At 37.3% G+C, this 23251-nt stretch overlaps 1 protein-coding gene across 1 annotated transcript in view; it reads right to left on the reverse strand.

The window, feature by feature from the left end:
* The window catches only part of CNTN1 (contactin 1), a 243307-nt gene that overhangs the window by 51534 nt on the left and 168522 nt on the right, over window positions 1-23251 (reverse strand). The window contains exons 6-15 of the mRNA XM_051608904.1: window positions 22619-22791; window positions 19762-19857; window positions 18586-18792; window positions 17222-17318; window positions 16886-17067; window positions 15619-15743; window positions 13565-13682; window positions 11810-11960; window positions 11182-11309; window positions 8480-8655 (exon numbers count right to left, since the gene is read on the reverse strand). Of these exons, the coding sequence (XP_051464864.1) occupies window positions 8480-8655; window positions 11182-11309; window positions 11810-11960; window positions 13565-13682; window positions 15619-15743; window positions 16886-17067; window positions 17222-17318; window positions 18586-18792; window positions 19762-19857; window positions 22619-22791 (1453 nt within the window). The remainder of the gene's footprint in view (window positions 1-8479; window positions 8656-11181; window positions 11310-11809; window positions 11961-13564; window positions 13683-15618; window positions 15744-16885; window positions 17068-17221; window positions 17319-18585; window positions 18793-19761; window positions 19858-22618; window positions 22792-23251) is intronic.

Consider the following 23251-nt stretch of genomic DNA (forward strand, 5'->3'; position numbering starts at 1 on the left):
AATTCACAATATACTGCAAACTACACTTCTCCGAGTAGTGATCACACCTGGTTTTCTCAGCTCCTGCTACCTTATGAGGGATGGTATGTGGATTTTGTTTGTTTGTGAAGTCTCAAAATAATGTAGGATTACAGTCAACTGATTTTGCAGTGTATTTTTTAAACCTAGCACAGAAGTTGGCATATCTTGGTCCTCTAAATAGACTAAATTTCTTCATGCTGGAAATAGCACTGTGGATTAATAATAGGTTTTCTCAAAGGCTTCTCTCAGACCTAACTGCTTGTTGGCTTCACCCTCAGCACTATGTCTTCTACTTTCCTTCCCCTCCTTGCACTTAACCACTGACTCCATCCATCTCATTCCATGCTCACTACATTACTATTAGGCCCTTGCCTCTAAATTTTATCCCAAACCTAGCCAAAAGTTTACCACCAAACCACTCATGTTTAAAGCATCTCCCTAATACATCAAGGCACTGAAAGCAGTGTGTTGAAGAGAGTGCTTTCGCAGAGTCCTGGTGCTCTTTTTCAGAAAAAAAAATGCAACAAGTAGCACAGTTGATCTGGTTGGCCATGCCTCATGAACAGTCACCTGCCCCCTCAATATATTCAACAATTCTACTGAATGAGCTCTCTCCAACTTGGTCTCTCAGGTTTTGTTCCAATCCAGACACATCCCCGTCTCAATCCTTACAGAACTTCTTCTTCCTCATCAGTGTGTATCTCAGCTTTTTTATCTAAACATTTTTTCCAGTTCTTCATTTCTTCTCCTGAACTTCCCATTCATTTCCTGTCACATAACTGTAGCTGGACTTCACATGCTGCAAGGAAGATTACCAGGGAAAGTGATGAAGAAAAAATTAAACTAAAATATTTGTACCTTTTTTGCTGCAGAAAACTGTGGAATGAGCAGGGAGGGACTTACACAATAAAACTAAGTGTCTACTCAGTAATCTGTTGAATTAGGAGCATGTAGTAGAACATCTTTGTCTACCATGTCCAGCCAAGGAACTGCAAATTATAATAATTAACAAAAACTAAGCAGGTATTAAGCTATACTCCTCTAATCAGATTTTTATAGTCCAGCTTTTTCTTTGTGATTTACAAAACCATTAGTTTTGGACAGTTTTCCTTTTTGGCAAATGCTGCCTCCAGTCTAGAATTCATCACACCTATTTTAGACATCTGTAGTGCAGATTTTAATATCTGAACCTTTCAACAGATCACAGAATCATGATGGTTGGAAAGGACCTCTGAGATCACCAAGTCCAACCATCAATCAAAAAAAAAACAACCCCAAAAAACACCAATACAAACACAACCCAAAAAAACCATACCCCACCAAAAAGCACCCACAAAAAATCCCCACAACCTTGGCCACTAGAGCATGCCCTGAAGTGCCCCATCTACATGTTTCTTGAATACCTCCAGGGATGGTGACTCAACCACCAGCCTGGCCAGGCTGTTCCAGTGTCTGACCACTCTTTATATGTATAGAAATTCTTCCTAATATCCAATCTAAACCTCCCCTGCCACAACTTCAGGCCACTTCCTCTGGTCCTATTATTGTTATCTATTTGGGAGAAGAGGTGAACACCCATCTCCCTACAACTTCCTTTCAGGTAGTTGTAGAGGGCAATGAGGGCTTCCCTCAGCCTCCTTTTCTGCAGACTAAAATCCCCAGTTCCCTCAGCCACTCCTTGTATGACTTGTTCTTTAGACCCTTCACCAGCCTGGTAGCTCTTCCCTGGACACACTCCAGCACCTCAATGTTTTTCTTTAACGTGAGGGCCCAGACCTGACCACAGTACTTGAGATGCAGCCTCACCAGTGCCAAGTACAGGGGCACGACAGCTTCCCCACTCTTGCTGGCCACGCTGTTCCTGATACAAGCCAGGATGCTATTGGCCTTCTTGGCCACCAGGGCACATTGCTGGCTCATGTTAATCTAGTTGTCAAACAGCAACCCCACTCCCTCTTCCGCTGGGCAGCTTTCCAGCTGCTCTTCCCCAAGCCTGTAGCATTGCATGGGGTTGTTGTGACTGAAGTGCAGGACCTGGCACTTGGCTTTATTGAACCTCATACAGTTGTCCTTGGTCCATTGATCCAGCCTGTCCAGGTCCCTCTGCAGAGCCTTCCTACCCTCAAGCAGATCAACACTTCCACCCAATTAAGTGTCATCTGCAAACTTACTGCACTCAATCCCCTTATCCAGATCACTGATAAAAATATTGAACAAGACTGGGCCCAAAACTGAGCTCTGAGGGACACCATTGGTGACTGGTCACCAAACTAGATTTGACCCCATTTACCACAACTCTCTGGGCCCAGCCATCCAGCCAGATTTTACCCAGCGAAGCGTACACTTGTCTATGCCATTATTCACCAGCATTTCCAGGAGAACACTTTGGGAGACAGTGTCAAAGGCCTTACCAAAGTCCAGGTAGACAACGTCCACAGCCTTCCCCCATCCAATAGGTGTGAAGAAACAGGCCTTTTTTCTTGTGTTTTACTTTAACCTAACGTAACTGTCTGGCCACACATCTCCAGAATACTATGAATGTGGTCCTAGAAGACTGCAAAGCTTTCTGTACTTTAGAGAGGGACAAAATAAGATTAATAATACTTGCAGAAGGAAAAAAAAAGCTTTAAAAAATACAGTCTACACTATTGCAGGTTAACTTTATGATGGTTGTGGGGACACCAGAGCTAGTTATATACAGTCAACCTGGATTTAGAACTGACTTCAAGGCTAAATAAAGCTTGAGCTATGAGCCCTCTAAGTTCTGTGCTGAACGTGTTTGGTTTTCTTTGTGTGACATTCCTGAATCTATGAACACTGGAGAACAAATAGCAAAGGCATGACTTCAGAGACACCGTGGACTCAGTAGGTCTCAATTCCCGCTCCATAGCAGTCATGGCAGTGAGGTGTGTCAGCACCATCTCGAATCATGTTCCTTCTTTCTGAGAGCTTTTTAGTTTGGTGCAATGCTATTATGCACCCTTTCTTGGCCTGTGAATTCCTGGGGAAAATATCCCTACTGATTCTGTTAAAAAGTTCTCATTAAAACTGCTGGTAAGGTAAATAATTCCCAAATGTTAAAATAAAATTGACAGTTCTCAGTGTAAAAAATCCTGTTTTGATGGTGCCAAGCTTTGGACCATTACCCTAGCTCCTTATTTCCAACAGTGGAGCTTCTGAATGTAGTGAAAGGTGCTGATAACCCATTAGACAAATAACTATGCACCAGCATTTAAATGTATTGGCTGAGCAAAATACTACTGCCATCTGCTTTCAACATTCAATATACTTCATTTAACTATATTTTTTACACAAGTATATTAAACCATCACAGAAACAAAAAAAGGTTGAAGACAGAAGGGACCCCTGAATATCCTGTCCAACCTCCCTGTTCAAAGCAGGGTCGACTGGAACAAGTTGCTCAGGGCCTCCTTTGGTGCAAATATTTTGAATGACTCCATAGCCTCTCTTCCAATGTCCGACCTTCCAATGTCTGTCAGCCTCTTTCAATGTCTTACCACCTTAATACTGAAAAAGTTTTTCTTAGGTTTAATTGGAATTTCCTGGTTTTCAGTTGCTGTTCATCATCTCTTGTCCACTTACTGGGTGATAATGAGAGAATCTGGCTCCATCTTCCTTAGTTCCCTCTTACCAGGTATTTATACATGTTGACAAGATCCTTCTGACCTTTCTCTTCTGGAGGCTAAATAATCCCAGCTCCCTTGGACCCTCCTGATGCATCAGATGCTTCAAACTATTAATCATCTTAGTCCTATCACTGAGAAATTCAGCAGAGGGTTTGGGGTCATACATATTTGATTCTTCTCCTTTCACAAAAGGAACAGAAGGATTCCTTTCTACTTTACAATTTATTTTTTTTTAATGTAAGATGTAAATTTCATATATGAACTCAAGTACGAAACAACAGAAACAAAGAATCTTCGGTATGCAAAAAATTTAAGAGAATTTAAAAATTCTCACAATTTAAAAAAAATAAAGCAACAAGTTACAGTTTTCTCTTTTAAATAGCCTTGGTTATTCCTATTTTGCACCTACAACTTTGGTATCCTCTTTTTTGTTGCCTTTATTTTGTGTTTGCAGAGCAGAGGGGAATTCAGCATTTTGAGTGGGGCTCCATTGATATATTATGAATATAAAGTAACATGAAGCCACCTAATAAAAAAAAGAAAAGAAAAAAGTACCTACTGTGGCATGTAAAAAGCACACTAGATGCCAAGAACAGAACTTACAAACCACTTCAGCAAGGTACTTTAAATGATCCAGATATTACATGATGGGATGGTATAGGTCTGCATTTTGGTATACGGGAAAGGGTCCCAGACACCCAAATGCAGTTTTTCCTTATGTTCTTTTGATAATCTCACCGCTAACATGAGAAAAAGAGAGCAAGCAAAAAGTCTGTTGTCTCAAAAAATCCAGCCTTACTGTCTTTTTTCATCACCACTTGCTCATGCTTTTAATTCTAAATTTAAAAGAAATTCTAATTTTAAAAGAAAGTTATTTGCAAGCAGGCCAAGTTCCTGAACATTTCTATGGGAATTCAGTTTAACTTACTAAAGAGAAAATGATGAGATAAGCAACAGGGTTTCAGGTTCACTGATATTGTTTAAGACAAGTAATAAACAATGCAGCAAACACAGGAATATTGATGGTATGGAAAGTATTCTAAAATGTATGCGTGCCTATATGTGACTCAGACTACTGCAGCCTAAATATTACACTTCTTCCTAAGTGTATTTACAAGTTTCTGACTTGAATCACTTATATTATGGAGTTTCTCCTCCTGACTATACATACAAATGGACTACTGTGGCTCCAATAGTTTATAAAAAAAAAAGCTACACACCTTCACATATTAAAGATAATTTTTTGCAATAAACTTAGAAGAATAACTGTTTTGATAGTATATATTTTAAACATATATATATATATAAAATACACTTTTCAGTCTTTAAATTTACTTGACAAAAAAAAGGTCCATAAATAACAAACGACCAAACATTAAGTTTTCCAGACTACTTGAAGGGCTACATCTCTCTGGGACTTGGAAGGAAGTGTTAATCTTTAGTTCCTCAGTTAAATAATCAGAGGAACAATCATACCTGAAGTCAAAATCAATCAATTTAATAGTAAGATTCTGATGACTCCCTCTGACTCTGGAGGATAACCAATTCATATATATATATTTCTTTTAAAATATCTTTTTTAAATATCAGTGTCATAGGAAATCAAAACAGCATTGACAGATGTTCTTCTGATAAATGAGCATTAGTACTAATGTAATGCAAGTCAGTTTTGCCTTCAGCAAATGGAGATACCAAAGCTCCCACTCAAAAAAAGACTTAAGCAGTTATTTACATGAAATTCATTCGCATGCTATTATGTGTATGTGACAACGATATTAATATTACTTTGAGAACTGAAATACGTAGGTTATAAAGTTTCAGCATGTTGATCTGTATTGCCAAATCCTGCATCAACAGGAAATAACAGCACAGAGCGCCTGCACCACAAATCCAGTAATTTTCATATTCATGACGGAATTTTTTTTTTTTTTAATGTTTGCGAAGGGTTGGGTGGCAGCACGGGCCTCCACAGCTTCAAGCCGTGAAGGCTTCACAAGCAGTGAAGGCTGCTGCAGTCAAACGCCCACCAGCTCACGCCTTTGGATCTGAGAAAGCCTGAGCAAACCTGCCACCCAGTGACTTGAACTCAGAACTGCCTTTCCTCGCACAGGAAGGAGAGGGCCCCTTAATGTTAGAATACAAAAACAAATGGATGAAATAGAAATACTGAAAGTGCATATACATTCTATGTAAACGTCTGTACTGGATTTGTTGAATTTGTTAAAAATTCTGCATTTGGTATTACTTCAGTGCTGAATCACTGAATACATACAAATGGCAATTCCAGAGATCAAACTCACTCCTACTTTCCCCTCTGTCCTGAGTGAAGAAGCCTGAGCTGCCTGTGGAAGAGGAACAGTGATTACCTGCACTTGTTTTATATTTGAAAGCCCAGAAACAAGGCTCAGAAACACAAAACAAGAAGGTGCCCCTGAATCAAACATTTCTACCAGTATTGACCAAGTGCAAAAGAAACTCACCAAACCAGGCAATATCCCTCAGGATGATGGAGTTGTGCACTGACAAATAAATTAATTTATCTTTGACTCTAACCTACTTAAATTTAACTGTCTAAATTAATTAAGAGTTAGTTAGTCACACTTTAGCTACTTTTGCATCCTGTTGAGTATCCATCTATATGATCTTTTGAAAAAGGAAATCTTCCAGCACAAGAGTCAATGTCCATATGAAGTAAACAACCTTTTGCTCTCTCACTCTAGACCATAGAAGGTCTGCAGAGACAAAGCTAGGTTAGCCTAATTTGGATTTTAAAATAGAACACTTCAGTGGAGTGTTCTATAATACTGCAAAGTTAATCAGAATTAGGGATCAGAAGATCCAGAACCACTGGCTGTCTCTCAGAGATGAAACAAGCGGCTGAGATCCTAAAAATAGTAAGTCAAACATCAGAGAGAATTACCCTTCACACACATGGTGAGAACCTTATTTAGACCCATATTTGTTCACTTGAAGCATTTTGCTAGAAAGTGCCCTAAAATTGAGAATACATTTCAGAATTAATTTCCCCTAGAAGGAAAAAAATATCCCTCGATTTTTATTAGTAAGAGGAAAACCCAAAAGTGCATGTTCAACATATGACCAACAGAAAGCTCAGGTTCCTTTCTCTTACATTACACAGTCTTGCATTACAAAGTCCTCTGGTAAAGGCACCTTCCTACCACAACAAAATCACTAACACTTTCAGCTTGATCTCTTTTTCATGGAACACAATTTCTTTGCATAACTTCTGTCATGTAGCTAAAAGCAATCAACTAAATAAAATTTTACAAAACCAGAGTGGGTTTATTTGCTGTTTTACAAGGAATACATTTTAATGGGGCTTTACTCTTTTAGCTCTTATTTCAAATGACACTCAGATTCATTTCAGCCTTTATCTAAGTCCAAACCAATGCCCTTAGGAGGCAATTCAACCTTTTTCAAGGTATTCCTATGCACTGATTAATACTGAAGCATAAATAAAAACCTATCAAGTGTGGCTTAATAACCATACGCAGAAGTTGTCTGAATGTTGCTAGTGTACTAGTGTAAATTTATATATTTTGTAATTCCTGAGGCAACACAAAATACTGCTTAGTAACCAGCTGCTGGGCTGGTTTATGGCCTGGTTTATGGTCGAACAGCCTTTATGTCTCTGGGTTCCAAGTGATCTTATCATACTTCTACTGCCTTGTTAGACAAGGACATGTTCTCTCACTGAAAGAGAGAGGGACTTCTTAGAGATGTTTATAACTCAGCAAATGAGCAGGCTGAGGCAAAGCCAACTCCTCAAAGGAGTGGTTTGTTCCAAATCAGACTAAAATAGTTATGCTTGAAACATCTTCTCACAGGTTGATAAACAGATATTGGGAAAGAAAGAGAGAAAAAGAATCTCTTTGTCCATGGAAATCAAATAATATTGCCAGCCTAGGATAATGACTCTGTGGGAGGCAGTGTTACATGGTACATCATTTTGAACATGAAGCTGAAACTGAACATGGCCCCTGGCGTTCCCAGACACTAAAGGCAGCATTAACAACCTTTTTTTCTCCACATCTGCAGTTCCTCTTGGGAGCACACCAAAAAAAAAAAAAAAAGTATCTAAATTTGAGCATTTTTGTATCATTGAAACCCCAAACAACAAAATAAATACATACACATGTGGGCAACCACTTTGCATTTGTTGTCGAATATTAGGTAAATTAGTGTGTGATTAGACACAACCAGAAGGGATTTCTACTCAGAGTATTAATTTTGAATAATCCTGATAGAAGACTGTAAAAAGATAAGCATGCATGCAAACACGAAAGATCTATGATTCCTCTTTCTATGTGCCAAAACCAGTGTCTTTGTATTAACTTGTTTAGGCTTCACACAAACTCTTCTTACGCAGTGTTTACAGACTGTTTGACTCCTACCTGCCATCTGGCCCAGTCTCATGCCAAATTCCAGAAAATTTGATGAGAAAAACATGGGTAAGTAAAAGTGAATGCATATGCACACTTTTTTCCAAGATAATTTGCACCCTGTTTACAATCAGGCTACCTTCTTACTAGTTACACTCACTATTAATCAGAGTTGCATTTAACTGAGCTACCAAAATAACATCAAGTTAGGTATCTGATTTCAGATATTTACCTGCAAGTGTCTACATGCCTGTAAGGCTTCTTAAATTGTAATTTTATTTTATGTTCCTATCCTACTGCATCTTTCTAGACCTAAACCAACACAACAGGAAACGCAAAAGAGAAAAGACAGTTATTCACAATAAAGAAAACTAGGCTTTCATATATTAAAGGTCTATAGTATCTTACCATAACGTTCCTTTCATAATGTTCGTGCTCTTTCTCAAAATCTATTACAAAGCCATTTAGAGACCAAATAAATGTCAGGTCTAATGTAGGATCGTGGGATGCAATGCATTGCATGGTAGCATTCTCTCCAACAGTGACGTCAACATTCAATGGAGCTAAAGTAATCCTTGTAGCTTCTGTGAAGTTAACAGCAAACATGGAAAATTCCAATAAATAAATGTTTATCCAAATGTAAGCTGTAACTGTTTGATTATACATTAAACCACTCCCTCAGACCCTAGGTTACATGTTTTTCATGCAGCTACATTTCAAAGGACCTAATTAAAGAGAAAAAAGGAAATCTTTTACAACTAAAATGCCTAACTTCTCTTTACCTGTCCTTTGAAAATGGCTGTGTTTCAGTCTCTGAATCACATTACTGACTATTTAAAGCTATTTTTATTAATTGACTATATCTCAGGTAGAAATAAGACAGATGACTAATCCTATGTTATTTGTGTTGTGTTTCTTTTTTTAATTATAATATTTCTTATGTTTTAAATCATGCATGTGTAATGCATGGAAAGTTCTACTCAGTTGTCAGGCTGAGTCAGATTTCCATTAGAGCACTGCAGAGACTGAGATCTTAATTTATCTACGTGAGAAACAATATAATGGATGCATAAAAAACTATGCAAATAGCTACATGTGGAAAGTAGAAGAAAATAAAACAACAATAGGAAGAGACTGAGATATCCCCTGGAAATGTCTCATTACTACAGAAACAAAAAAAGGCAAAGGTCTCATGATACTTGCTAGAGATCTTGGTCCATGCTTCAAACTCATACGGCAAATCAGCAACACTGTTTTGGTCTCACTGGATCACTGAGACCTATTAATTCTCTTTAAAATTCTATCATAAAACAAAAACCCACAGACTATCTTCCTTTTTCTATGACGTATAATATCATTGCTACCAATATGAGTGGGAGTAGGGTACCAAAACCTGGAAGACAATAGCCATAAAAAAAAAAAGCTGTAGTTACTAGTTAAGACCTAGGTTTGACCATGCTCCAAGGAGCACATTAAATTCCACTGCACAAAGAACAATAAAAAATCCTCAATAAATGTTTTGTCTATCCGCTCTGGAGAGAAACCTGGCCCTGGATCCTACTCTAATAATCTAAAACCTGCTTAATACTGAGACTATGAGAATGGCACAATTACTGGCTGTTACAGAATGGAGTATCTCACTGAGCATTGGAGCAACCTGTTAACAACCTATCTCTAGAATCCCAGCCACAGACACAGGCTTAGGAGAGCTGTTCCATTCTAGCATTGCCCCTGTACATTCAGCGCTTCGGTCTGCCATCAGTGATGCTCTAAATGCTTACATAAAGTACTCAACCAGCCTAAGAAGTTGTGGAAAGAGTAGCTCAGTGGTACTGAACAAAAAGAATGTGTGAAAAAACATCAAACTTTCAAGTGCCTGTCAGCTTCAGATTTAACTTTTTCATTTCCTGTAGTCATGTGCAATGTCTGAGAAGTTTTATGGCCCACACAATGTGCTTGGGAATACCATTTTCAAAGCATTCTTTGTCAGCCCTCATAATCGTCCACAATGTAAAAATAACTTTGAAATATGTCATCTAACCCTTCTGTTTCTGATGTGATGCAAGGGAGATGTCTTTGGCTTTTGGTTTTCCTTTTAGAATAATTGGAGCAAAATTCTCAACAATTTTAAAATTCCTTATACCTAGTTTATAAACATCTGGCTTAAGTGTTTCAATGTCCTGATTTTAGATGTGGCTATTAAGAAGATGGAAATTTACATGGTGTTTCAAAATAATTAAATGCTTGATAATAATATTAAGATATATAAAACTGCAGAAGTTGATAAAAACTAACTGCAAATATTAAACAAATCAAATTAATTAAAAAATAATCAAAATAAAGTCGTACAAATAATTTGGTACAACACACTTATTATAAATCAACCAGAAAAATCCTTTCATACGATCAGATTACACAGATAAATTCTTACATTAGTTCATCAATATTGTAGCATTAAGCTGACACATCCAGCATGAGTTTTAGAACAGATATTAAAAAAATTATCTTATAAATGACTCTTCCACCATCAGTAATACTTGATAGACAGAGCTGTTCATGAATGTCATCTCTCCTGTCTGTATTCTGCAGCTATTTGTTTATTTGACTTCAGATTGAAAATTCACAATTAAAGGTATCAGTATTCAATCAGTAAATATTTATACCCATAAAAAAAGACAATATAACACATAATCATATGGCTATCATATGCCCTGTGTCACAAATTTAATGCATGTTTCTTTACCTGCAATGGTCTCTCAGACTTGTTCACCTCACCAAAAAAAAATAATAAAATACTCTGTTTGAGTCATATTATATCTTAGCCTGAGCACTAAACTACCATGTTGAGAGAAAGCCTCAAAATATGTCAATTTAATGGATGAAAAACTCAATCATGAAAACTGAGATGCAGTCTCAGAATTGGTGCCAATATACACAGTTTCTCCTAAGCAACACGCTTTAAAAGCTTCAATTCATTGTCTAATGAGCAATTCAATTAGAAAGAAAAGATATAAAATGGCTTGCAAAAGTAGTGCCATGCTGGAACAAAATTAGTGATTTTGAATTAAGGGATCCTACCTGAAAGAAACTAATGCAGTTTAGAAGTTTACCTGTCATTTCTAGGACACCAGTGCTATTAGCTTTTCCTCGGTTATTTTCTGCAAAACAGGTGTAGCGACCTTCATCCAGCTTTGTGACATTGATAATTTCCAGGCTCCCATCATCCCAGATACGTATGCTATTGAGAGTTGAAAAAATGCAGCAGGAGAAATTAAGTATGTCGTTTAGAAAGCAGTATTTTCAGTAAGGATTGTGAAAAGATGAATCACAAACATCTCTTGGAAGCTCACATCTAACTACTGTAAACACTTCTATAGCCAAAGGTATTTAAATAGACTGTGGTATGATTAGATGTCTCACATTGTTGGAAGACAGTGTACTTTCAGTCACTTGCAGTCATCTGAATACTTTTTTTACAGTTCTCACAGTTTTGTGATTTCTTACAGCTTTGTGATTCAATTCTGAAACATGAACGGCACCAAACAGACTGGTTAAGGTTGGATACCCTGCTACCTATTTGGATCCACAATGCTAGTAACATTTTAGGATACAGTTTCCCTGAAATTACACATTCTCCTGCACCTGAAATCTGCAAAAAGTGACAACTCGCCTACAGGATAAACAGGAACTTAAGGAAGTATTTTTAAGATTCAGTGTCCACTAACAGTCAATACTAACCGGCTCCCATTTACAAGCAATTCTGTTCCTTTGCTCCATGAGAATTTTGGCTTAGGAGCAGCTTTAGGCTTGCATTCAATGATCACACGGCCCCCTTTAGCTGCTAGGATTTTCTTCTTCATAGGATTCAGTTCAAACGTAGGGGGTGAAGCTGAAAATGAAAAGCCATGTTAGTGATTTTTCTGCAGAATACAATTTGTTTGCAACATGAAGGTAAATGACAGAACTACAGAATGACAGAACCACTGAGAAAATATTAATAGAGAGATGTGATGAGAAGTAGATGGTGATCTGAAAGAAACAGGAAAAATCACGATGTAGGCCTATCCTGTGTTACACTAGAGGTTTTTATCTCTTGATTTCTGAGACCCCATCTAAGTTTAATATAACAAGATCAAAGTCCCCAGAAATCAATAGAAAGTTCCTCCCTTTCAAAGGCCTTTTGATCAGTTCTAATGAAATTTAGATTCCTAGAGCCCAACTTGATCATACTTTCAAATAATGGTTGGGTTGCTTTTCAATGGTTTTAACCGCCCTCAAGCAACTTAAAGGTTTTGCTCTTCTACCTCTTTGTAGTTTTCTCTCTGGCTGGCCTTGGGTGCACTCTCAGATGTACAAGAGTAAAGAGACATGACTGTAGCAAGCACCACACTTGATGTATGTGAGGTCAGACCTTTACTTACTAGTTTTCTCTTTATTTGTAACCAAATGATAGAAAAAATGCTATTAATTAGTTTGCATCTTGGTGTACCATCATTGTTAATTGTGCCAGCAAGTGTGTGCACAGCTTGAGGAATCAGAGGTACTACTTCAGTACAGCACCACCGAGAAAAACTGAGGAATGTCCACATCTTACCAACACTGCACTTTGAAAATGTGCATGCAAAAAGCACTCATTTCTGGGTAATCCAGGCTGGTAGTGAGTACATAGTTATGGAAGAACAGAGAGAGATGAAGTATTGCCAGGTAATGGGGTGGGGAAGTCAAGAGTAGTTTAGCTCTTGGAGAAGTAAAGAATAGTTTAGTTCTTGGGGAATTCAGTAGGCAAGTGTCAGATGGAAAAAACCCAGGGTAACTAATGCAGGGAAATTGCCTATGAAAGCCATGTGACAGGGTCAGTACACCTGCTCTAATGACATAAGTTAAAATGTCAGAAATTGTTTTAAGCCTGAGCACTCTGGATCTGAAAGGCAAACTTGCAACAGGATGCTTCTGAGGTTAACACAAAGGAGTAGTAAATACACCCAGCCATTAAATGGGACAGCTATATTGCACACAAGCATTGCAGCTGCTTGTAGTGGGTTGTAGAAGCCAAAAGTAAAGGGGAGAGTGAAGACGAAGAGCTTCAAAGGGCTGGTGACTGACAACATGGTTTCTAAATAAGCATATTTTGCTCCACAGAAGAGCGAGCATAGGTTAGCAAAAAAGGAAAACACTTCTCAACAGTTTTGTAAGACTGAGAGTTCAGACAGCAACTCCATACACTTCATATAATCACTGCAGTGCCAGTTCCTCTGAGAGTTAACAGCAACAAGCAAACATCAGAATAATACAGCAAACATAAATTAGCAATGTGATTCCTCAATTAGTTGCCAAAACCCAGCTAAGAAGCTCAAATAAACCCCATCCCACCTAGATTCAGTGAGGGTTCTCAGCATTATCCTCACAGGAATCTGTTACCAAATAATGCTTGCAAATATGACTGCTATCTTACTTAAATCTGAAACAGTATATAGAGCAAACAATCCCACTGACCCACAATCTTCAGTTCAGCATTTGCATAAATGATTCCATGCATGTTTTCAGCTATACATTGGTACATGCCGGCATCGTCAAAGGTCAGACTTTGCATTCTTAGTTCACCTTTCCGGAACTAAAACACAGAATCAATAAAACAACAAGATATTCACAGAGATTATATGTGCTGAGAATTCACACCCATCCGCACTTCTTCCCTGTTTTTTTCAGTGATAGTGTTCAGAAAACAGTCCCTCACACAACATTCAGGCATTGATGAGATTTTATTTTATGCATGTTACGTTTCAGTCTATGTGACAATGTGTTCACCTTTTTTTTTTAAATGAAGAATCAGTGCTGTTTGATATTTTTCTAGAAAAATCATAGCTGAGTGTCACTATATACATCTATTCTTCAGTCCTCTGTTACCATACCAATGCAATCACTACTGATTCAGAACTAAGAAACAAAAAATTACATTTATTTTATGCATGTAAGCTTTGTTTTGCCATGCTCAGTGTTGAATATAAGTACATTGTTTTAAAACAGTAAAAGGACAACGTAGGTCTCAGGTAGCTTTTTTGAAGATTCTTCTGGGAGATAGTATAAAATATTTTCTAGCAACTTTGTTTTAATATAAAAAGAAAATGTAGTAAATAAAAATTAAGTACTTGATCCATTTCTAAAACTGTATACAAAAATGCTCAGCACGGTGAGATATTTTGTAAATTACAAATAAATGTCAATCTTTTTTTGAAATATCATGCAATAAATTATTTTTTCTTGTAAAAATGAAGCTGAAAAGCTTCAGACTTTGTATATGAGTCAACTGGAGTGCATGGAGTAGTGCAAGATTAAAAGGATACTATTTACCTGAAAAAAAATAGATTAAAGGGATCATATTTCCTGTACTGTTTTACATGAAAATGAAAAACATTTAAAACAGATTGCCTACAAGAAATCTTAGTTTTGTGCTAAGTGAAATACCTAATTAAAAATTATCTGATTTAGAAACAAGGTATATTCTCAAGGCAATTTAAACATTTTTTTTCTTTTTCCATTTGAAATCACTTCATAATATTAACCCATCATCTTCTGGTGCGCTACTGGAGAAACACACGCTGCCTCCTGAAATCTGCTCTGCAGATTTGTCAGTGAAAGCCAACTTCAGTGAAGACCATCAAGCAATTCACTGGCTAAATTACTTGTTTGTAATAGCTAAAAAAACCTAGAAAACAGCATTGTTTTTTCTGGTTTAGCCATCTCCATATGGCAGATGGTGATATCCTTGTTCTCCCTCCAACCTCCCACCTTTTTCTTAAGTTATGCAGCCAAAACAACGCTGCCTCATTGTAGTTTTTTTTTTGCTTGCCAAGATCAGTGTCACCATAGCTCAACAGATGCAGCCTTACATTGTGTTTACTTCCACTCTCTTTGTTCTTTAATGGCTCATCATACAGCATAAACAACGGGTATCAAATATTTTATTGACATGCCTGGACAGAAAATCTACTTCATTTAAACAAAATATCCAATGCAAAAACCTATAAAATGGTGATTCATTTAAATTTCACATCACCTAAAATAATGAAACTAATGCAATATTATGTGGCTAAAAAAAAAGTATGATAAAGTATAAAATAATTCTACAATAAAAATATTCTTTTTTCTTTTGTCCCTACCAATTTCTTAAATTTTTCGATACACTCATGTTTAATATGGTAACAAGGATTCTTTTAGAGAGAAGCTCATATTTTTTATTCAGAGGGATGAAAATAGCATTTGCTCATAAAGGCCTTGAGAAAAAAGCATATCCACCTCCCAAACACGTGGTAAAAGGGCAAATTCGTAATTCAGAGCCAAATATTAAATATCCTGAAGAAATGCATTTTGAAACATAAGATTGAGATAAAACTGTAAAAAATAGATTTTAATGACTAATGCACATAGAATCAGCAAATATTTGTATCACTATAACTGATTTTCTTTAACCTTTTAATAATACATGCTTCAAAATAATGTTTCCATCAGCTAACCAATCAATCCTGCATTGATTATTGCTATATACTTACCGAGACACCATTCTTCAACCATCTAATTGTTGGAATAGGCTTGCCTGCAGCTACACAAGGCCAGTAGAGGTCACTGCCTATATCCTTCTCTGTGTCATTGATATGTTCCACCCACTCAGGAGCGGCTGAAAAATAAAAACAACATAATGCCTTGTAAATAAACCAGATCATATTTAATTAGCATTACAATCTGTTTATTCCGCTGCTTTTTCCATGACACTTCAGAGGCCACACAAAGTAATGATAACTCAGCAACGCACCAGCACAAGAAAGAATGAAGATGTTTTTGTCATACCACATAAACTCAAAATAACTTCAAATCATTTTTTGTGAGAAGAAAATATGGAATTGAAATAATGCTTAATGAATGTCCAAAGATGCTACTGCTTACACTGTGGAAATTATTCAGTAACACCTGAAATTATAGCTAAAATTACATGGAACTGTACTGAATGGGTCTCTAAGAAAAATACTCTCTTGGTTCAGCTGTTTAAGAAATTAACATTGAAAATGTCCCAGTATTTAGGAAGCAAACAAATTTATTTATTAGCTTTGCCTATAACAACCTTCCCACACCAATTTTGCATTTGTCCCACTGAAGTTCAAGCACTCGCTGAGGATCTTAACCCAGGAAATACTCTGTACAGTCAATCGAAAGAGACAAAAAAAATCTTCTGAATGTAATTCAGGTGTTACGTATTATCTTTTTATGTAATATTTTTATGGCATAAGTGTCAGTCAAAGAGTCAGGTTACTTGGGATTATTCCACTATGAGCAGTAAATTAGGGTTTTTTGGTTCCCTCATTTAAACAAATGCATGAGGGAAAGGGACAGAGGCTGAAGGAATAAAGAATCAATTGCAGCTATTAAGAGAGTGAAGACAGTTAGAAAAGACAATAAAAATGAGGAAACCAGAGAGCACAACAAATCTAATGGTATCTTTTCTTCCTGGCTGTTTTTTTTCACTTCAAATACTGTAAATGTATTTCATTTCTGTTACGCATAATTATATTAATACTAACAGAAATTGCTGTCAAGGTGTATATACAGCTACCATAACCAGAAAAATTGAGTATGTATTCAATTAATACACAAATGTTATGCCTGGCATTCAGGGCATGATTTTTCATTTTGCTCTAATAACTTGAACAGCAGTGTGTCAGAAGGATGCAACGAGTCAAAACTGACATCAAGTGTGGGAACAAAGATACTTCCAACATAAGTACAAGCAAGATAGATAATGAAGAATGAAATTGTTTTACCTACCCTGTACATAAACTCTTGCTTGATGTTTATCTTTTCCCTTATAGTTTTCAGCTTCACACTCATAAAGTCCTTCATCTTCATACTGAATATTGAAGATCTTAAGAACTGCACCAGACATGCTTATCTCAGCCGTGGCTGGCATGGGTTCAAGGTATTTGCTCCATCTCAGTTCAGGAACCGGACTTGAAAAGGTACAGTAAAGTACAAATCAGCATGTTCAAGAACTGGCTGGTAAATTGCAGACTACAAAAAAGTGTTTGATGATGAAACATGTATTTTCATTCCCTGGAATATGAAAGCAAACAGTGCTCTACAGTAACTTTAAAACATACTTACTTCCCAAGAGCAAAACACTCCAGCGTCACGTTTTGCCCCAGGAGAGCATAAGTGTCCTTGAACTTTACCTTGATATCAGCAGGATATACTTTTGCACCTAAGATGAAAAAAGAGATTCTCAAAAGAGGCACGGCAGAAATGAATTGAGCTACAAAAACTTCCACAGTTCAAGAAAACTGTTCTTAAAATTCTTTTTTACAGTGAATAAATAGCCTGGCTATCCATGAAGACTGAGGCAGCACTGAACTTTTAATAGTAAGGCAGAATTGTTTTACTCAGCAACTAGTTATCTTTCTCTGGATGGTGATGCCTAACATTTTTTACAGAACAGTGCTTTAGCATAGACCTATTTACTTGCATTGGAAGAATGACAAGGTACTGTGCATGTGGACAGACAAAAGCCTGAGTCTCTGTTTTCCACAGATGCTTTTACTGGATGGAATATTTTGAATCGTTGTGAATTTAAGCTCAATATTATCTTAGTAAGAGTATGAAGGGGTTAGAGCCAGCAGATCTGCAGCTCAATGAGGCCACAAGGATGCAAATGTAATCACATCTACCTAGTGGTGATCCCTGTAGTACTCCTCTTCCAGTTCTTCTAGATGAAGATCTCAGTGTGAGTATTGTCCATGGAAAATTTGGACTAATATCACTGATTTGTAATTAACCAAATTCAATCACAGTTCTTCACTGTAATATGGGACATTTAGCAGATAAAAGGGGCACTGAAACACTAATGATGAATTTATGAGACTAGTGACTAGCAGTCTAAAATGGCAAAAGGGAACTTGGTTACACTTGGAAAACATGCAGTTGTCATTAAGAAATGGCAGAGAATAGTCTAGTAGACGCAAAGCCACATGGCTGTTTTAGGAGATTGTCCATGACACACAAAGCCCTTAGGCCACCATTGGATAGGAAATTTCAACACAGGAAAAGTTTTTGTGGGGGATTTCCCAGGGAGGAAAAAAAAAACAAAAAACCTGAAGCTGTATTTCTACTTTTACATAAAATTTCTGCTTTATAGTCATATCCCTTTGAACCAATGCAAAGATCAGAAAAGATATGAAAGATTTTGGGATGAGTACAGCAGGTTATCACATAAAAGAGATGGGGACTCTGGGAATGAAAACTCTATTACAAAAGAAAGTTTGTGAATAAATCGGGGGAGATTTCCTTCACAGAGATTTCACTGGGGATGGGAATGATCTGGACCTCTGTATGTAGAAAATAAAATAACATTGCACAGTAGCCACTGTAACTTGCCAAATAATTCTCTTCACAGAGCTGAAAGTAGTTATGAATGAGCAAAATTAAAATATGCTTAGAATTGCATGTATATAGTACTACAAATAAATACTTACGATCTGACTGTGGGATAAGTGGTATAAATTTACTGAATACACTCTTTGTTATTGACGGGCTGGACACAAAACATGAATAATTGCCCTTATCTGATGCTTCTACATTTGCAATGTAGAGGTTTCCATTTGTCTGTGACACAAATCGTCGCTTGTCCAAAGCAATGAATACCGGGAACTCATTTAGAAGCCAGCGGTAACTGAGATCATCTGGAGAAAAATATGTTCTGGTCAATATTAAAAACCAACTACCAGCTACTAAGCTGTGAATACTGTCTGCATATATCTGCATATACATTATTTCACTCTGATTTCTAGCTTATGCATCGTTTCTTTGGGAGAGGCAGCTATGTGAGAGAGAATACACATCTCTGCAGGCAGCTAATATCTGCCTACATTGAACATCCAGGTACTGCTGCCAGGAATGCAGATTGCTGCAGACCTGGCTACGGTGTGCACAGATCTCCTTGGACACAATCTTCCCATGGGAATTGCAGTGTGGTGGGAGGAGATGGGCAGCTGGGTCTTGCCCTGTCCCAGCTGAGAGGCTGGGAAGGCTTTGTCAGTATCACAGCCAGAAATTTTAACTAGAAATATGTGTCAGTTCTTCAGTTCCTTGAGATACTTGCACACAGAGTACAAAAGATAAAATGTTATTCAATTTTACAAGGTAAAAGAGAAGCTAACAGCCAAATTCACCACTCATGATGGAACTGCAGATGCCTGAGGTTATGGGCATAATCTCTGCAGAGCTCTTCAGTAGCTATTGCTGAGAGAAAGGCACTTCCACATCATCAATCACCTCACCATGATCATTTCTGTTATGGTGACTTCATTAGGTGGAATGGGCCCTGTCCAAGGCCACTAGAAAGTCCAGGGTGGTAGTGACACAGTGACAGTACTCAGGTCTTTTGAAAGGTAGGCTAAACCTCCTCTCTGTTACCCAGATTAGTTTAAGTCACGCTATTTGTATTATCAAAAATCTTTGCAAATTCAACGGTATTCTTTACACATGATCAACTACAAGCACATATTAAAAATGGAAACTTAACCTAAATGGGGATTCTCAAGCTACAGAAAAGTTACTGTTTAAGTAAACTTTTTTAAAAAAATACAATAAAGATTATTTTGTCTTGCTCTCTTAAGCAGTTGAAGATGAAGCACTTTGAGATAAATTACCTGGGTAATGGTAAGGGGGCTCACAAAGAAGCACTGCTCCAACACCTTCTCGCACCTTCACCTCATAGCGTTCCTCAGGTGGAAAGGGATCCAGATCTAGTTTAAAAAAAGGGAGGGGAGGAAAACTGTGGGTTTTTCACTACAATAATTTTATTATTATTGTAATTTTCAGCCCTGTAGATATAAATATAGAAATGTAATAATATCTGGCAGCTAGATAGATACCTGTGGAGTCATAATGCCAGTCTTGCTCATTTAAACTTTGTTATTATCAAGTGCAATGAATTTTTTACCATATTTTAGTCATCATAACCACAAATGCCAGGGAAAAAAAAGTCGTAGAGATTGTATCCCTAAGAGTAGCTGGATGAGCTACATTTGAAGAAGAAATCAAAGAAAGATAAAGGAAAATGATTTTAGTTCATCTTTCAACTGATTTCTCAAAAATGTGAGGTTAATTCTTTACTGTAACTTTAAGTGGCTTCTCTAAAATGACCTGGCTGTCCTCCCTGAGAACTACAGCAGCCAAGGACTGGTAAGCAGTTAGCTCAGACACATCTTTTGTGTCAGAGGTTTGGGACAGAAGTGGCTCGGATCCCAGACGAAACCTTAGGTGACCTTCTTTAAACTAACTTCAATGCAGCAGCATGACGGGACTGCTATAAAAGGATAAAGAAACAAGTCCTTCATGGAGCTAAATATCATCCCACAGACTGTGGGAGAACAGTAATGGTATCTTGCAGTGATAAGACAGCAGTTGTATGAGTAACTTCAACTAGGTCAATAATTACACTTTGCTTCTTCTTTCAATCTCATTTTGTCTATTTAGTCTGAAATTAAACTATAAGCATCCTGAGGCAGGGAACATCTCTTTTGAAGCTTCTTCACGTCACCAAGCACAGTGAGATTGCAGAGATCCTGACTGCAGCTCTAACGCTACTGTGTTGCTACTGTGCACACATCCGTAATAGCCAAGTGCAGAGCCTCTGACTGCAATATTCTACCACAGAAACCATCTGAGCCAACTTCACTCAGATTATTTCAGCTTTCTTCAGTGGCAGGCAGCTATCCAGTTGCACTGAATTCCCAAGGCTGGCTCTGAGATCTAACTAAAAGCTGAAGTTCAAGAGCAACCAGCCAGAAACAATACAGAAAAAATCAGGACTGAGCTACATACAAAAACAGATTAAGAAGATAATTATTAAACAGAGACTATTTATTCACTACTGTAAATTGCAATGTATAGTTACACAGATCCAGCAGACACTTTGCATTATCTAAAAATAATTAATTCCTTAACTTTGTAACAACTGCTACATTTACTAAATATGGCACAGGTAAAGGATTCCTCCAAGGCGAACCACCGCTGTCAGACCTGAATGACTACAAGCATCTGGGAAGCAAATGTTATTAAACTGTGTCAAATGCATGAAAAAAAACTCAAAGAGAGTTACAGCAGTGTCCAGGAAAGACACCTCTCCCAGCTTCTAAAATACTAATGTTTATTCTGCTCAAACAGACCAGAAGATAACACAGATCTCTCCAGTAACTGACTGGATCTTGAACGGATCAGTGCCTAAATGGTAGGCATTGTAATGTGCCATTTTAAGGGCTTCTGAGCTCACATATTTATTTATTTAATTTTACCCTGTGCCTTAGTGCAATGAATGCATTCAGTTCTTCACAACTAGCTCCCAATTAATTTGCAATATTAATTTTAATGACAAAGAAATTAAGTATACCAGACTTAGGAAGAATTAGCTGTTACAAGTGTTTTGCTAACTTGATACTGTTTTGTATAGGGATGGCATCGGGTTTGATGAAAGGAAAAACTATAATTGCTTTTAAGTTATTTTAGCTATTTTAAGTTTACAATTTGGTCTTGATATTTTCTTTAAATAAACACTACTTGGTTATTACTCAATAATTATAATAAATGTGATTTCATGAACTCTTAATTGGAAGACATTCATTTTGAGCTAAAATTAGCATAACCACTGCATTCCCATAAGCATACAGGTAGTACCTAGAGGGTGTGGAAATTTCTCTCCTTTCTTTTTCTTGCAGCCTATCTGCAATGAAATTGCTGCTTTACTCTTCTGAAATGGTTTCCCAGCAAATAGAACATCAGATAAGAATGGATTCCTTTTTCTGTGGATTCTTATTTTTTTTTTTCCCCCCCTTTTTTTTTTTTTAATCCTCTGATGAAAAAATATATCCAGGTACCCAGGGGAAAAAACAGCTTAATAGGTAGCAAAATAAAAATTTCAAACTCTGTCTTCACTTGGTAAAATTCTACATGACTCTTCATGTAGTAAATCAGTTCTTTACGATGCATGCATTTGTTCACCGTGCAGCTCTCTGCATATGCATGTATTCGCAGGAGTAGTTCATGAATGTCTGAAGCTGACAGAAATGTCCCCCAGCAGGGTCTTCATCGTAACATAGGAATGCCAGGCTTTCCTCCTCCAGGCATCCCAGTTGTGTTTGCATGACAGCAGCGCCTCATCTCCATATGCCCCCATTTGCATCTTTCTTCAGGGACTATTTCCCCTCAGGATCCACCATTTAAAGAGTCTGGACATTATTACCTCAAGATCTGGCTCCATAAGTCTCTTCAATTAACAATTCAATAATAAGTTATTGAGAAGGGTGTCATGTCAGCTGAATGCTAAAGAATATAAAATGCTTACAAAACATATTTTGTGTTGATCTCTTCAGACTAAGGCACTCAAGATACTCATTTTACAGAGTCATAGAGCTACAGCACATGTTATCAGGAGACACTGCAGTGTAAAGCATTGGCATGTCAAGCTACCCATAACGTTTCTATATTTTAATGTAAATATCAGCTTACATCCAAAACTCAGAGTGGCTTCACTGCTTCTGACAGTTCCGAAAATATTCGATACTACACAGACATATTTTCCAGCATCCCTTGATTTTTCTGGATTATTGATAACAAGTCTGCCTCCCACCATACTGTAGCGATCCTTTGTTAAATCAATATCCCAGTTGTTGAGTTTCCACCTATTAAAAAGAAAAACCAGACATAAGATTCGGCCCAGAAAGCAAATCTGGTAAGAAATATGGTTTGATAAAATAACTAAAAAATGGTGATAAATTTTACATGAAGTAATTAATATGCTTATATTTTTATATTATGTTTTTCTTCAGCAAGTCACAATTAGATAAACTTCACAGGTCTTTTAAACGTAACAGTCTCACTCTGCCTACAGTAATCACTGTAAAACTCTGCAGTCAGGTCACTAAGTCACGGTGCCTGTCACTTCAAGGATTACAAGAGGAACTCAGTGGACCACGTCTGGCCCTTACTGACCTCTACTGACTTAAACAAAGTAGCAGAACAAGCAGTGGGTACCAATATCCATTATTTTGATATATTTTTTCATTACTATGTCCACACGGGGGAGCCCACAACCTTCTTTGAAAGGAACTGTATGTTTCCTCTGAACAACCAGGAAAGATG

The sequence above is a fragment of the Apus apus genome, chromosome 1, assembly GCF_020740795.1.
Source record: "Apus apus isolate bApuApu2 chromosome 1, bApuApu2.pri.cur, whole genome shotgun sequence".
Lineage (NCBI taxonomy): Eukaryota > Metazoa > Chordata > Aves > Apodiformes > Apodidae > Apus > Apus apus.